Source organism: Helianthus annuus, chromosome 1 (assembly GCF_002127325.2).
Source record: "Helianthus annuus cultivar XRQ/B chromosome 1, HanXRQr2.0-SUNRISE, whole genome shotgun sequence".
NCBI lineage: Eukaryota > Viridiplantae > Streptophyta > Magnoliopsida > Asterales > Asteraceae > Helianthus > Helianthus annuus.
This window is the reverse complement of record NC_035433.2, coordinates 11373935-11386582: the sequence shown is the minus strand read 5'-3', so window position 1 is coordinate 11386582 and position 12648 is coordinate 11373935. Positions and strand designations below refer to the sequence as shown.

The following is a 12648-nucleotide window of genomic DNA, read 5'->3' as shown; positions in this document are numbered from 1 at the left end:
TAATTGCGTGTTCTATTTCGGTTTGCTATCTCAGTTGGATTCCGCACAACCGAGGTGGTTTGTATACAAGGATTAGGCGACTAGATCCTCCTAGCAAGACCTACAAGTGGTATCAGAGCCTTGGCTCTTCTCCTTGTTAAAACCGAGGTGTTCTTGGTTGTTTTTCGGGTTTATAAAGTTTATCTTCTTCTGGAAAAACATCTTAAAATCGGGTTTAATCTTGTTGTTTTGCTTTGTGTTTTGTTAAAAACCTTGTTATTTCTCATGTTCACATGTTAGTTATGGGTTTTTTATTAAACATTTTTAAGCAAAACTTGTGTTCAGAAAGTTAAAATTCACCGGAAAAGTAACTGTGTTCTTCATATATTCATATAATCTTCAAGTGTTCTTCATAAAAACAACTTTTTGATCCTTAGAAGATTAGTTGTGAAAGTTGTTTGTGCTTTGGAAAGAGATATTTCATTAAAATATTCACACCATACTTGTTTGGTGAAATGGGTATGTCCTGAGCCGAAAGCATGTCTGTGTGTGTCAGGTTAAGATAAAGTTGAAAAGTTTACCAACCCAGTTACCTTTTTGACGAAACATAACTCAACGAAACAGGATTATCGGCGAAACAAAATTTCAGTTTCGTCATCAACATTATCGGCGAAACAAGTGTCAGTTTCGTCGACCATTTGGGCCTGTGTTTCGCCGAAAGCCCAAGAGAAAAATATTCTGTTTCGTCAGCGTGAATTGTTTTCTTGTTTTGTCGAGTAGTATTGGGCTCTTGTTCTTGGGCCGTTTCGTCAAGGTTAAAGCCCAAAAGGACCCTATTGTTTCGTCGAGCCAAAAGTGATATACTTGTTTCATCAATCATAAGTGGGCCAAAGTGGTAAATCTATTTCGTCGAAGCCCAAAGTGAAAAATCTGTTTCGTTGAGCTTTTGATTCGTCGCACAAGTATTGGGCCCGTTTCGTCATTGGAAGCTCAAAAGCGTTTCGTCAAACACATAATTTAAAATCTGTTTCGTAAAAATAACAAAGTCTGTTTCGTGGAAACTTGTTTCGTCGGAACACTTATAATTTCTAAACAGAAGGTTTGCACTAGTTGTTTAACTGTTTGTTTGAGGTGTGATTTTCAGGTATTCACTTTTCTTTATCAAAAATGAATCCACGTTGGTGGGGTACTCCGTCTCCGGATGAGGGAAAGTACAGAAATACTAGTTTATCTCCTTCATGGGCCGAATCTCCCGTATCCGTTTCTTCGCAAACAAACGCTATATCAACCGGTCAATGGGCTTTCGTATCAAATCAGACCCCTAATATTCAAAGCATTTTATTGAGCGAGAGCGAAACCGGAAGTTTGAATCGGCCTCCAAAGTTGATGCACTTAAATGAGTATCCGGGATGGGTTGATAGGTTCTACACATACATGCTTGGGCAAAATACAGAATTGTGGCTACGTTTCACCACAGATTTTGATCAAACGATAGAGGTTGCTGCTTCATCTGCTGCTACATTTGCCGATCTTCCTGAAGATCAGAAAAAGAAGTTGTGGGATGCGTTGAAGCAAAGATATCTACCATCAATTTGTCAGTTTCCAGACGAGAAAGAAGTTGTGGGATGCGTTGAAGACCAGAGGGGTAGGAAATGAAGCAACACATCAATTGCGACATGATCTACTCAAGAAAGAATTTGATGGCTTCACGTGTATGGATAAGGAGTCTTTGGGAGATATGACAAGTCGGTTTTATCATTTGCTTACTGAGTTGGGCAACTTTGGGGTAGTGACGACTCCAGTGGAGGTAGTGAAGAAGTTTGCTGATGCTCTGCCACCCCAATGGAATAGTTTCTTGGAGATTCTGAAATACAACGGGGTTTTGGCTACTACCAACATCAATGACTTCGTGCAGCTTTTGGAGAATAAAGATCAGGAAGAAACTTTGAAGGCAAAGAAGGTTCCAGTTCCACAGAATCCAGAAATGTATTATGGAACCTCCAGCACCTCTTCTGCAAGACCAGTCTCTCATGCTCCTCTTCAGACGGCATTTGTCACGAGCACATATCTTTATGGCAATCAGATACAGGTTCATGTCAAGCCAGCTCCAACCACAGACTTGTATGGAAATCCTCTTCAGCCAGTTCCTCAACAGCAAGTATTTCGGCCATCTACCATAGCAACTGATCTATATGGGAATCCACTTCCTGCTCAACAACAAGCTTGTTATGGAAGTACATCATCTGCTGCTGGTCAGCCATCTAAGCCAAATAAAGTACGGCTCGACACCTCAAGCTTTTCAAAAGTCAGTGTGGAAGTAGCAAAGGAACATATGGAGCTGCCGAACACTTTGGTGAGCGTGTATTGTGGGTTAGTGGAAGGTCAGATTGGCAACATTAATCTGACACAAGAAGACTATCAGCAGATTGACAAGGAAGAGATGGATTTGATGGATATCAAATGGGCCTTTGCAAGTGCTGTAAGGAGAGCAAAGGATTTCATGGAGAGAACGGGCAGAACCAGCTTGGAAAGCAAGAAAGACACCAAGTATGGGTTCGATAAGCAAGTTGTTAAGTGCTTTAATTGTGGTGAACGGGGTCATTTTAAAAGGGAATGTACAAGGCCAGCACAGCATGGGAACCAGAATCCTTTCAGAAACCAAGGCAACCAGCAGAATCAGAACATGAACAATGAGCGTACGTTGATACCTGTCAACAATCAAAGTCAAGAAGGACCATCAAATGCCAACCAGGCACTTGTGGTTCAAGTAGATGAAGGTTGTGATTGGTCAATTCAGTTGAGTAGTGATGCTCCGGATGGAACAGCCTGTTTTGCTGAGGTTGTGAAGGATCAAAATCACGCCAGTGGTGGAGAATCTTCCGCCAATGGTGGTGAATCTTCTGAGGATGAAGACTCTTCTGGTTACAGTAGAAGTTCAGATGAAGAATCCTCGAGTTCAGGTGATGATCATGTGGGTGAGACATCAAGTGCGTCAGTCGATGCAGATATTGATGAGCTTTGGAAGAAGCTGCAGCAGGAACTCAAAGAAGATCTATTTTGGTGGATCAAGCTGCTTATTCTTCGTCTTCTCTCCATTCAGCCTTTATGGCTAATGTCGACAGTTCGTCAAGTCAGGTATGTGTCGATGAACCCACTGCTGTTATTTGTGATAATTGTGATAGATTGAGTGGTAAATGTGCTGATTTAGAGGCAAACATGTCTGTGATGCAAGGCAAACATGATGCTTTACAAGCTAGTTTGTTTGACTTGCAAGACAAACATGTTTCATTGAATGATAAGTGGTGTGAGTTGCAAAGCAAACACGAGGCTTTGCAAGAGAAATATGATGTGACATTCATCCACAATTAGAAATTGACTGTGGATCTTTCGAAGTGCACTGAAGCCAACATGTTTTATGAAAACCATGAAAAGGAGTTTAAATCGGTAATTGAGAAATTAAAGAAAGATAAAACCGAACTGACAAAAATGGTTTCCAGAAAACAAACTGATATAAATTTGTATATAACTCGCCTTGAGATAATGCAAAAAGAGATGGCTTGTGTCAAAACTGGAAGTGAGGCGATCCAGCTTAAGTTAGACAGTTATTTGAGTTCTAGCTATGTGTTGGATCACATCATCGATGTTCAGAAAAAGAAACGGGATGTCACATGCATAGGTTACAAGAAATGTCCACCACCTGTGAGACACAATTATGATGCCATGCCTGATGAGGAAGATAGAACTTTCTTTGAACCATCTGTTCCTCTAGATGTTAAGGAATTTGCAACAGGACTTGGATACAAGAAAGAAGTATCATCAGATTCAGATGTATCAGCAGATACATGTGTGTCTTCTGCTGAAACAAATCAGGATCCTCCAGTTATTATTGAGGATGCTGATTCTTCTGATGATGAATCCGATGATACTAACCCAGCAAAGTCTGATGCGGAAATCAAAGAAGAGGACATACCTCTTGAGAATCACATTCTATGTGATCCTCCTGCAAAACCCACTAAGACTGTTGCAATCGAGTCCTCGTCTGCAAAAGAGTCGAAGAGTGTGAATTTGTTGTACACTCTTGTTGGTGATGATAAAAATTTATTCTGACAAAGATTTTCCTATTAAGAATGTTAATCAATCTTTAATCAGCATAGTCTTTGAAAATTCGACAAGTAAGTTTTTGGGAAGGACAGGATCACATGTTACGGTAACACAGTGCCCTCCTATTCCAAAGGCCGAAGTTCGAAAACAATACGGCAATCAGAAATTACCGACTGAGAGAAAGCAGCAAAATCATACTAAACCAAAAGAAAAATTACCGTTTCAAGGTCAAAGGAAGCCGAATCAAAAGAAGAACAAGAAGGTGGACTTTGTGAAATCAAAGGGAACGGACAAAATTTAAACATTTGAAAACAAATCTAACTTAGATTTTGTTAAGAAAGCAACAGTGTTGAAAAGAAATGAATCAAACAGTTCGAAACCTAGTACCTCGGGATCACAAAGTTCATCACCATCGGCAAGACACTCACATGATACTTCGGGGTTTGTTGAACGAAGATCATGTTTTGAATGTGGTGAAATTGGACATATAATTCGAAATTGTCCATATCTTCATAAGTTGAAAGCAAAGGTTGATGTTCCCCGTGACCAAATTGACCGTAAGCGATCTTTTTCTGTAAAACAAGATCCCCGTCTTGTAAAAGAAAGGGAAAAGAAACAGAAACGCCAACAGGTCAAGAAAATTGAAAGGCGATTAATACCGATGTGGTTAACAAAACATCTGTTTCTGTCAAACCAGACAATCCAAAAACTTCAGATAATCATGAAGTTAAGATTTTAAAGAATAACACTGGTAAAATAAAACAGACCTGGAAACCAAAAACGGTTATTGAATCAGGGGGACCATCACAATTTACGAATCATCAAAGAATAGAAGTTATTGTTGTTGATGAAAATGGAAGACCCAAGACCACAATGGCTTGGGTCCCTATCTCCAACTAATCAAGTGAGTTCATGAGCAGGGTGTTCCAGGAGGAACTATCAGTAGTCATTGGATTGTTGATAGTGGGGCATCCAGGCACATGACAGGCGACATGAAGCTTCTCTACGATGTCAAATCTATTAGAGGAGGTTATGTTGCTTTTGCTGGAGATAAGGGCAGATATATTACGGGTGAAGGAATGATATCCAACGGGGTTGTAAGCTTTGATAAGATCAACTTTGTGCAACAACTTGATCACAATCTTCTCAGCATTTCACAAATCTGTGATAAGCAGTTTTCAGTACACTTTGATGCTAATGGATGTTATGTGCTGAAACCCGGCTTCAAAATTCCAAAAGAATGGATTCTCTTGTCTGCTCCAAGGATAAATGATTTGTATGTCCTTGATATGAGCCAAGCTATCACTACGTCTGCACAAGCAACCTGTTTCGTTTCTAAAGCCACAAAAAAGACTCAATCTCTTGGCACAGACGAATGGGTCACATTCACTTACACAAAATGAATCATTTGGTATCAAATGAATTGGTGAATGGTGTTCCTCTTAAAAATTTCCATCTTCAAGACGTCTGTGTTTCGTGCCAGAAAGGAAAACAAACAAAGAAACGACACCCAACTAAGAAGATCAACACGGTGGCCGTTCCGCTCGAATGTTTGCACATGGATTTGTTCGGTCCTGTCAAGCATAAAAGCATTCGGAATGATCAATATTGCCTCGTGATAACTGATGATTATTCAAGATTTTCTTGGGTGGCGTTCATGGCACACAAGAGTGAAACCTTGGGTATTATCAAAAACTTGATCATTCAGATTGAGAATTTGTACAAGTTGAAGGTTAGACGAATACGCAACGACAATGGTACAGAATTTAAAAATCATGCCATGGCGGAGTTTTGCACTTCAAAAGGTATTCTTCACGAATTTAGTGCTGCTTATACTCCACAACAGAATGGCGTCGCTAAACGTAAGAACCGCACATTGATCGAGACTGCTAGGACAATGTTGGTAGAGTCGCAGTTGCCCATTCCATTTTGGAGTCAAGCTATTGCCTCTGCATGTTACACGTTGAATCGAGTCCTTACAGTCAAAAGGCACAACAACACCTGCTATGAGCTTCTTCACAAACGGAAACCAGATTTGTCATATCTTGAACCGTTTGGAGCTCCGTGCACTATAATCGATCCTAATGGAAAGTTTGGGACAAAAGCAATTGAGGGATCCTTTCTTGGGTATGCCACCCCGAACTTAAGAGTCTGGAATCTAGAGACTAAAAGGGTCGAGGAATGGTCTGAAGTCAGAGTTCAAAGGCACACGCTGCCAGTCAAATGTCCTGGTCAGCCTTGGATGTTTGAGTACGATGACTTTTTCAATTCGATCAATGTTGAAGCAGTTGAAGAAAATGTTGCGGCAAGGATGTTTTTCGAGAGTGACAACGCAACAGTTTCACCGGTGGTTCGTCCAATTCTTGTAAATCAAGAACCATCTTCAGTGAACAATAATGTTCTCAACAATGAGGATTTTCACGATGCTGCCGAATTGAACGAATCTTCAGAGGATGATGAATTTCTAGATGCAGATCAAGAAGCCCCTACAACAGCAGTTCATGGTACTTCAGAGGGTACTCCTCCAGTGGACGCCCCTAGAACAGCTGAAGCTACTGCATCATCCTCTTCGTCAATTCCGGGCATTGATTTGGTTGTTGATCTCAATCTCAACAATTTGGGTACAAATATTCCAGTTCAAGATAATCTAGAAACAAGGATTCATAATACCCATCCTCAACAAAACATCATCGGAAATGTACAAAGTGGCATTCAAACAAGAAACATGTTGCGGAACAACAACAATGCAGGCTTGTATGCAGCTATTCAAGAATCCGGGCAACAAAATGATTGGTCTTTCGCGTGTTATGTCTCACAGGAAGAGCCAAGAACTTGGAAAGAAGCCATGAAAGATAACTCATGGGTGGAAGCAATGCAGGAAGAATTGCAACAATTCCAGAAGCTTGGTGTTTGGAAACTCGTAGAGAAACCTGCGGGTTACAAGAAGATTGGTACCCGTTGGGTTTTCAAATTCGAAAAGGATGACCGTGGAGTAGTTATCCGAAACAAAGCAAGATTAGTCGTTCAAGGTTTTCGTCAGATTGAAGGGATCGACTACAACGAAGTTTATGCACCTGTTGCACGTCTAGAAGCTATTCGGATCTTTCTGGCTTATGCCTCATCCAAAGGATTCAAGGTTTACCAGATGGACATCAAGAGTGCATTCTTACTTGGTGTGGTTGAAGAAGAGGTGTACGTCGAACAGCCTCCAGGTTTTGAAGATCCTATCCATCCCGATCGGGTTTGGTTGCTCAACAAAGCTCTCTATGGTCTTCATCAAGCACCACGAGCTTGGTACGCAACGTTATCTAATTATCTGCTGGAGAATGGATTTCGAAGAGGTCTTATCGATTGTACTCTTTTCATCAAAGAACAAGATGGAGATCTTCTACTGGTACAGGTATACGTTGATGATATTATTTTTGGTTCTACTAATGATGTTTTGTGTAGGAATTTCGAGCGCATTATGCAGGATAAATTCAAGATGAGTGCTATGGGGGAAATGACTTTCTTTTTGGGCCTACAAGTGCAACAAACTGAGTCTGGGATATTCATCCATCAGACTAAATATGTTGGTGACATCTTGAGCCGGTTCCAGATGTCTGATGCAACGCCCATCGGTACCCCATTGCCGCAAAATCACGGAATTACTCCGGACTTGAAGGGTGAATCTGTTAGCCCCTCATACTACTGTGCAATGATCGGATCTCTTATGTACCTCACAACATCAAGACCAGATATAATGTACCCAACGTGCCTTCTTGCAAGATATCAAGTCAACCCGAAGGCCTCACATCTTGCAGCTGTAAAAAGGATTTTTCGTTATTTGAAGGGTTGCCCTGACACCGGTCTATGGTACCCTAGGGATAATAACTTTGATTTGATCGCTTTCAGTGATTCTGATTTTGGCGGATGCAAAATCGACGGCAAATCCACAACGGCTGGACGTCAGTTTTTAGGAAATCGCCTAGTCACATGGCAGTGCAAGAAGCAGACTTGTGTCGCTACATCAACATGCGAAGCTGAATACATTGCTGCCTCAAGTTGTTGCTCCCAAGTCCTGTGGATCCAACAACAATTGCGCGACTACGGTTTTGAATTCCTAACTACTCCTATTTACGTTGATAATTCTGCTGCTTTATAGATCACTAGAAATCCTGTGCAGCATTCAAAGACCAAACACATCGACATCAAATATCACTTCATTCGTGATTGCTTTCATAAAAGGCTAATCGATGTTGTTAAGGTCCACACCGATGACCAACGTGCCGACCTTTTTACCAAAGCATTTGACAAATCAAGATTTGACTTTTTATTATTGGTAAACGGCAATAAGGTCAAGCCAGAGTAAAACCAACATCGGAAAATCATTTCTATAAATATCTTTATGTCTTTTAAATTTATCTTAGTTTGTTGATTTTAGGGGGAGTAAATCCAAATTTGAAAATCCAAAAACATCGAAAAATTTAAAAACACAAAAACAATAGAAAAGCAAAAATGAGTTTCCTGGCGAGCAAAAGAGAAAATGATAGTACATCAGTGGTCTATCCAAACCTCTTTAAACCTAAAATGAAAAACGATAAGTAGCTCTATATAAGATGTATCGGTAGGCTCACAATCATTTTAAAGTGTGCAGGGTGATATAAACTTAAATTGACTGAAGACCAGGTGGGAACCATTCATTGGCATATGGTCTTAGTACCGAAATTTCGTTTGATAGATTGCCGAGGTTCTGAGATATTCGGTCTTTATGCTGCTTATCATCTAGGTATCATGGTTGTATCTTTTACCGAAAAATAACGGGGACGCAAGTCTAGATCTTCCATGATACTATACATACGTGTACATACTGCATTCGACCTCAATAAGTGATAAACAATCACATGTCCAAACAAAATAAGTGATAAAATATCACATTTATCCGGGAGTCAAGTTCGTCTCTCTGCTGTACGAAAGTACTGACCTGTTCACGGACTTGCTCCTATGCCCTCATGCATATGAAAATCAAGTTCCTCATCAATAAGTGATTCTATCACATAGGGCTTGTTTTCAATCAAAATAAGTGAGAATCTCACATCATATAGGGTCAAACAGATGATAATCGGTATACTCACCGGTAAGATGAACCCTCGTGCATACCTTGATACGGGAATGTGTCGTGATGTGGATGAACACCGGTCAGTAAGTATAAATCATACCTTAACATATCCCCTCGCCATGATTACGTCTGATAAGTTGAGCTTATGTGGACAACAATACCGATAATCGTTATAGAATGCTTATCTTAATGTTAATTAATTGAACAAAGAGAGCGTTTTGGCATGACCGTACACTTATATGATTCTCTTACCCTCGAAACTCGCAAAAAGAATGTCTGTAAATATTTATTTACTGCTTTCTGTCTTTACATTTGAAATATTCAAAAATTCCAAAAAGATTTTAAGTGTGTTTTAATATAAACTTTATAAAATCCAAAAAGATTTTATTTCTATTTTATTTTCGATCGTACGATGTTGGATCTCAAGCCTTCGTATCCTGAATGAAAACCAAATTGACTAAATCTTCATAAACGGTCGAAATTTGCAAGTTTTGAAAGTTAAGAACTAAAATTGATAAATATGTTAAACTTTCAAACTGTCGGACGGTAGTTGATTGAAATATTGTCATACGTGTGTCATTTGTTTATGCTAACTATATTCCAAGCAATTGTTCTCATTACGTGTTTAGATTTCTTGCATGTGCAGATTCTAAAGGCAAGGAGAACATAGTCGATGACAAGCTTCGGAATGAAGACACGACGTGAAGGCACTCAAAAGATAACGATGATCGAGTTGCCGCTGACCATCATCAACACCACAAGGATCTAAAGTACTGAAGATCAAGTCATTCACGAGCATAACTCAAGGGGGAGCTTATGTTAAGGGGGAGTTTGTCAACACACTTCCTACATGAAACGGGGAGTTTGTTGATACACTTTCTGCTTTCAAGACGTGAAGACTGTGAGGATCCTCTGACATAGAAGACATGAAAAGGAGAATCACGCGAGTAGCGTCAATGGGGAGTTTGTTGATACACGATTTGTGGACGCGACTCGACATAACGCGACTCGGCTTTGCAACGATATTCCTCCGTCGTGTGCAAGAAGACTTCAAGCGGGCCAAGAGAACAAAGGACTCTGAACTAGTCCTTGGGCTAAACAGATCGACGAATCAAGGCTTTGGGCTGAAGCATCTCGGCGAAACACAATTGGACCCAAGCCCATACACGACGAAACAAGTGAGAAGTCGACAAAACAGAATGTGTCGTCGATATTGTTTCCCTTTCCTCGTCACTTGTTTCCATTTCGTCGATGTTGGTTTGATTCGCCGAGTTCAGTTCCGTTTCGTGGTGTCTGGTGCTATAAATAGACAGTCTCAACTCAGAACTAGATAGACACAAGAGAGAGAACACTAGAGAACCCAGAGAGCACAAACACACACACACACACGAGAGAACTTTGAGAGTTTACAGAATACATTTGTAAACATTGCATTGTAAAAGACCTTTCATACGATACAGAGGTGTTAATCGGTGAATCTTGTGTGTCGTTTAATTGTGTGTTCTATTTCGGTTTGCTATCTCGGTTGGATTCCGCACAACCGAGGTGGTTTGTATACAAGGATTAGGCGACTAGATCCTCCTAGCCGGAGCTACAAAATCGGATCTTGGTGTTTCTCTAGTCCCCCACCCACACCGATGCAGATTTGGGTAGCAACAATGCTAACTTGGGTGAGACTAGTTTAGGTTATGTAATTTATAATTGCTAACTTTAGGTTCTGTGATCATCAAAAGACAAATTAAGAAAGAGCCCCCAATTTAACAATTAATAAATGAGGCGGTCATTGTGGTTTTACGTCACTTGTGTGGCCCTCGAAATAGTTGAACAACTGAATTATACTAGGTACAAAAATGAGACTTTAATTTTGTTGAGGCACCACCTATATATCCATCCCAAAACTAAGTAGGCACTGCTACATACAACCCCTTATAGCCTACATAGGAGAGACATCAAAACCTGATTTCATCATCAATCGCGTTAAACCAGTCTTCTGATTCAGGATCCAAACTGAAGATGATCAGATCAACACAACCCGAATCAGATAAGGCATTAGTTAGTCATGATCTGTACATTTGGATCTAATGTCAAAGATATTATTAGCTGGTCCGATTTCACGAGCAACTCAATCTTCACCAGATTTTACGGCCAAATCTAATTTAACTCCTCCAGCTTAATGAACACTCAAATTTCAAGTAAAATACGGTAATTAACATGGAACATCTCAACAGTTAACACAAACGGCTTCACTACATAACTATAGATATGAAGCTCAAATATTACATATTTTATTTACCAATGCATACGTACATAATACATGAGTTAGTTATCCAATTTTGATATGATATGCTTACTGCACATACAATTTTGATACGATATCCAATTTTGAGAGCCACATACCTAAAAATATCATATAAATTAACGTTGTAGAATATTTAATCGCATTTAACTATCCAAGCTAAATTGCACTCTCATTTGAGTTATTTGTTATTACACCGGCCAGTTAACATCTTAAAACGCAAAATCATAAAAGAAGCGAATTATTAAATAAGTGATAGATATACTCATATACATGCTACAGTTGCATTTTATTTACTAAAACAATATATTAACAACATACAGTTCTTACCTGACAATATTATTTAAAACAACAACAATCCTAAGATACAACAAGTACACATCGTTTATTTATAAAATTTTGATACTACAAAAGCACACCTAATAAACTAGCCAATGATGGGTGTTTTAGTCACCAATCCCTCAGCATTCACCACAACCCTCACACGGTTGGACACAAACATCATATCCGTGGTGGGAGAATTTCCAGATATTATGATAGCATTGACTAGTGGATTTTCTTTCTCAATTATCGCTTTTGCCACTTCTCCTTTTTCCCCTACAAGCTCTGGCCATGAACTCTTTCCTGGTACAATGAAATCGGGTACACTGTCCTTGGATATGACATCAGGCTTGCCTTCCACGGAACATCTCACTTTACCCATCTTGCTCATCGATGGCAATCCTGATCATGATTAACAACTTTCGTTAAAATATGTGTAACTACATGTATATATATTTGACTCATTATATGTATGATTTGTTTATTTGAAACATACGAAGAACTGGAGAACTGCGGGCAGTGATCGTTGGCTTTTGGAGCAGAGACAAGGAGGGTGATGAGATTGGAAGGGAGGTGGAGATGGATGCCATCTTCTTCTTCTTCTTCACTAGAGTTGCAAGAACTTGAAGCTTTAAAAATGGAGATTGTTGTTGAAAGTAAAGGGGTTCGGTTTGTGCTATATATAGACTTGAATGGTTTATTAAAATTATTATATTTTATTTATTCAACCTCATAAATTGAAAACTTTACATGACCAATGGTTTCACTCCACGTCGCATGGCATAGCTACATCGTAATGAGATATTTGGTTTATATATGGATACGCCTAGTATAGCACTGTACAGACCTGTAA

At 39.6% G+C, this 12648-nt stretch overlaps 1 protein-coding gene across 1 annotated transcript; it reads right to left on the bottom strand.

The window, feature by feature from the left end:
• Nucleotides 1-11783: 11783 nt before the first annotated feature.
• Nucleotides 11784-12448, bottom strand: LOC110936141 (inhibitor of trypsin and hageman factor). The gene is made up of 2 exons (XM_022178471.2): nt 12292-12448; nt 11784-12197 (listed from the first exon to the last, which is right to left on the bottom strand). Exons 1-2 carry the CDS (start codon nt 12383-12385, stop codon nt 11902-11904), a joined length of 390 nt encoding a protein of 129 aa, XP_022034163.1. The 5' UTR covers nt 12386-12448; the 3' UTR covers nt 11784-11901.
• Nucleotides 12449-12648: the final 200 nt, after the last annotated feature.

Excerpts from the sequence above, each read along its gene's own strand:
- LOC110936141 (XM_022178471.2), bottom strand. The coding sequence starts at position 12,385 with ATGGCATCCATCTCCACCTCCCTTCCAATCTCATCACCCTCCTTGTCT. Across the intron at positions 12,198-12,291 it reads CCGCAGTTCTCCAGTTCTTC|GATTGCCATCGATGAGCAAG; the intron begins GTATGTTTCAAA and ends AATCATGATCAG.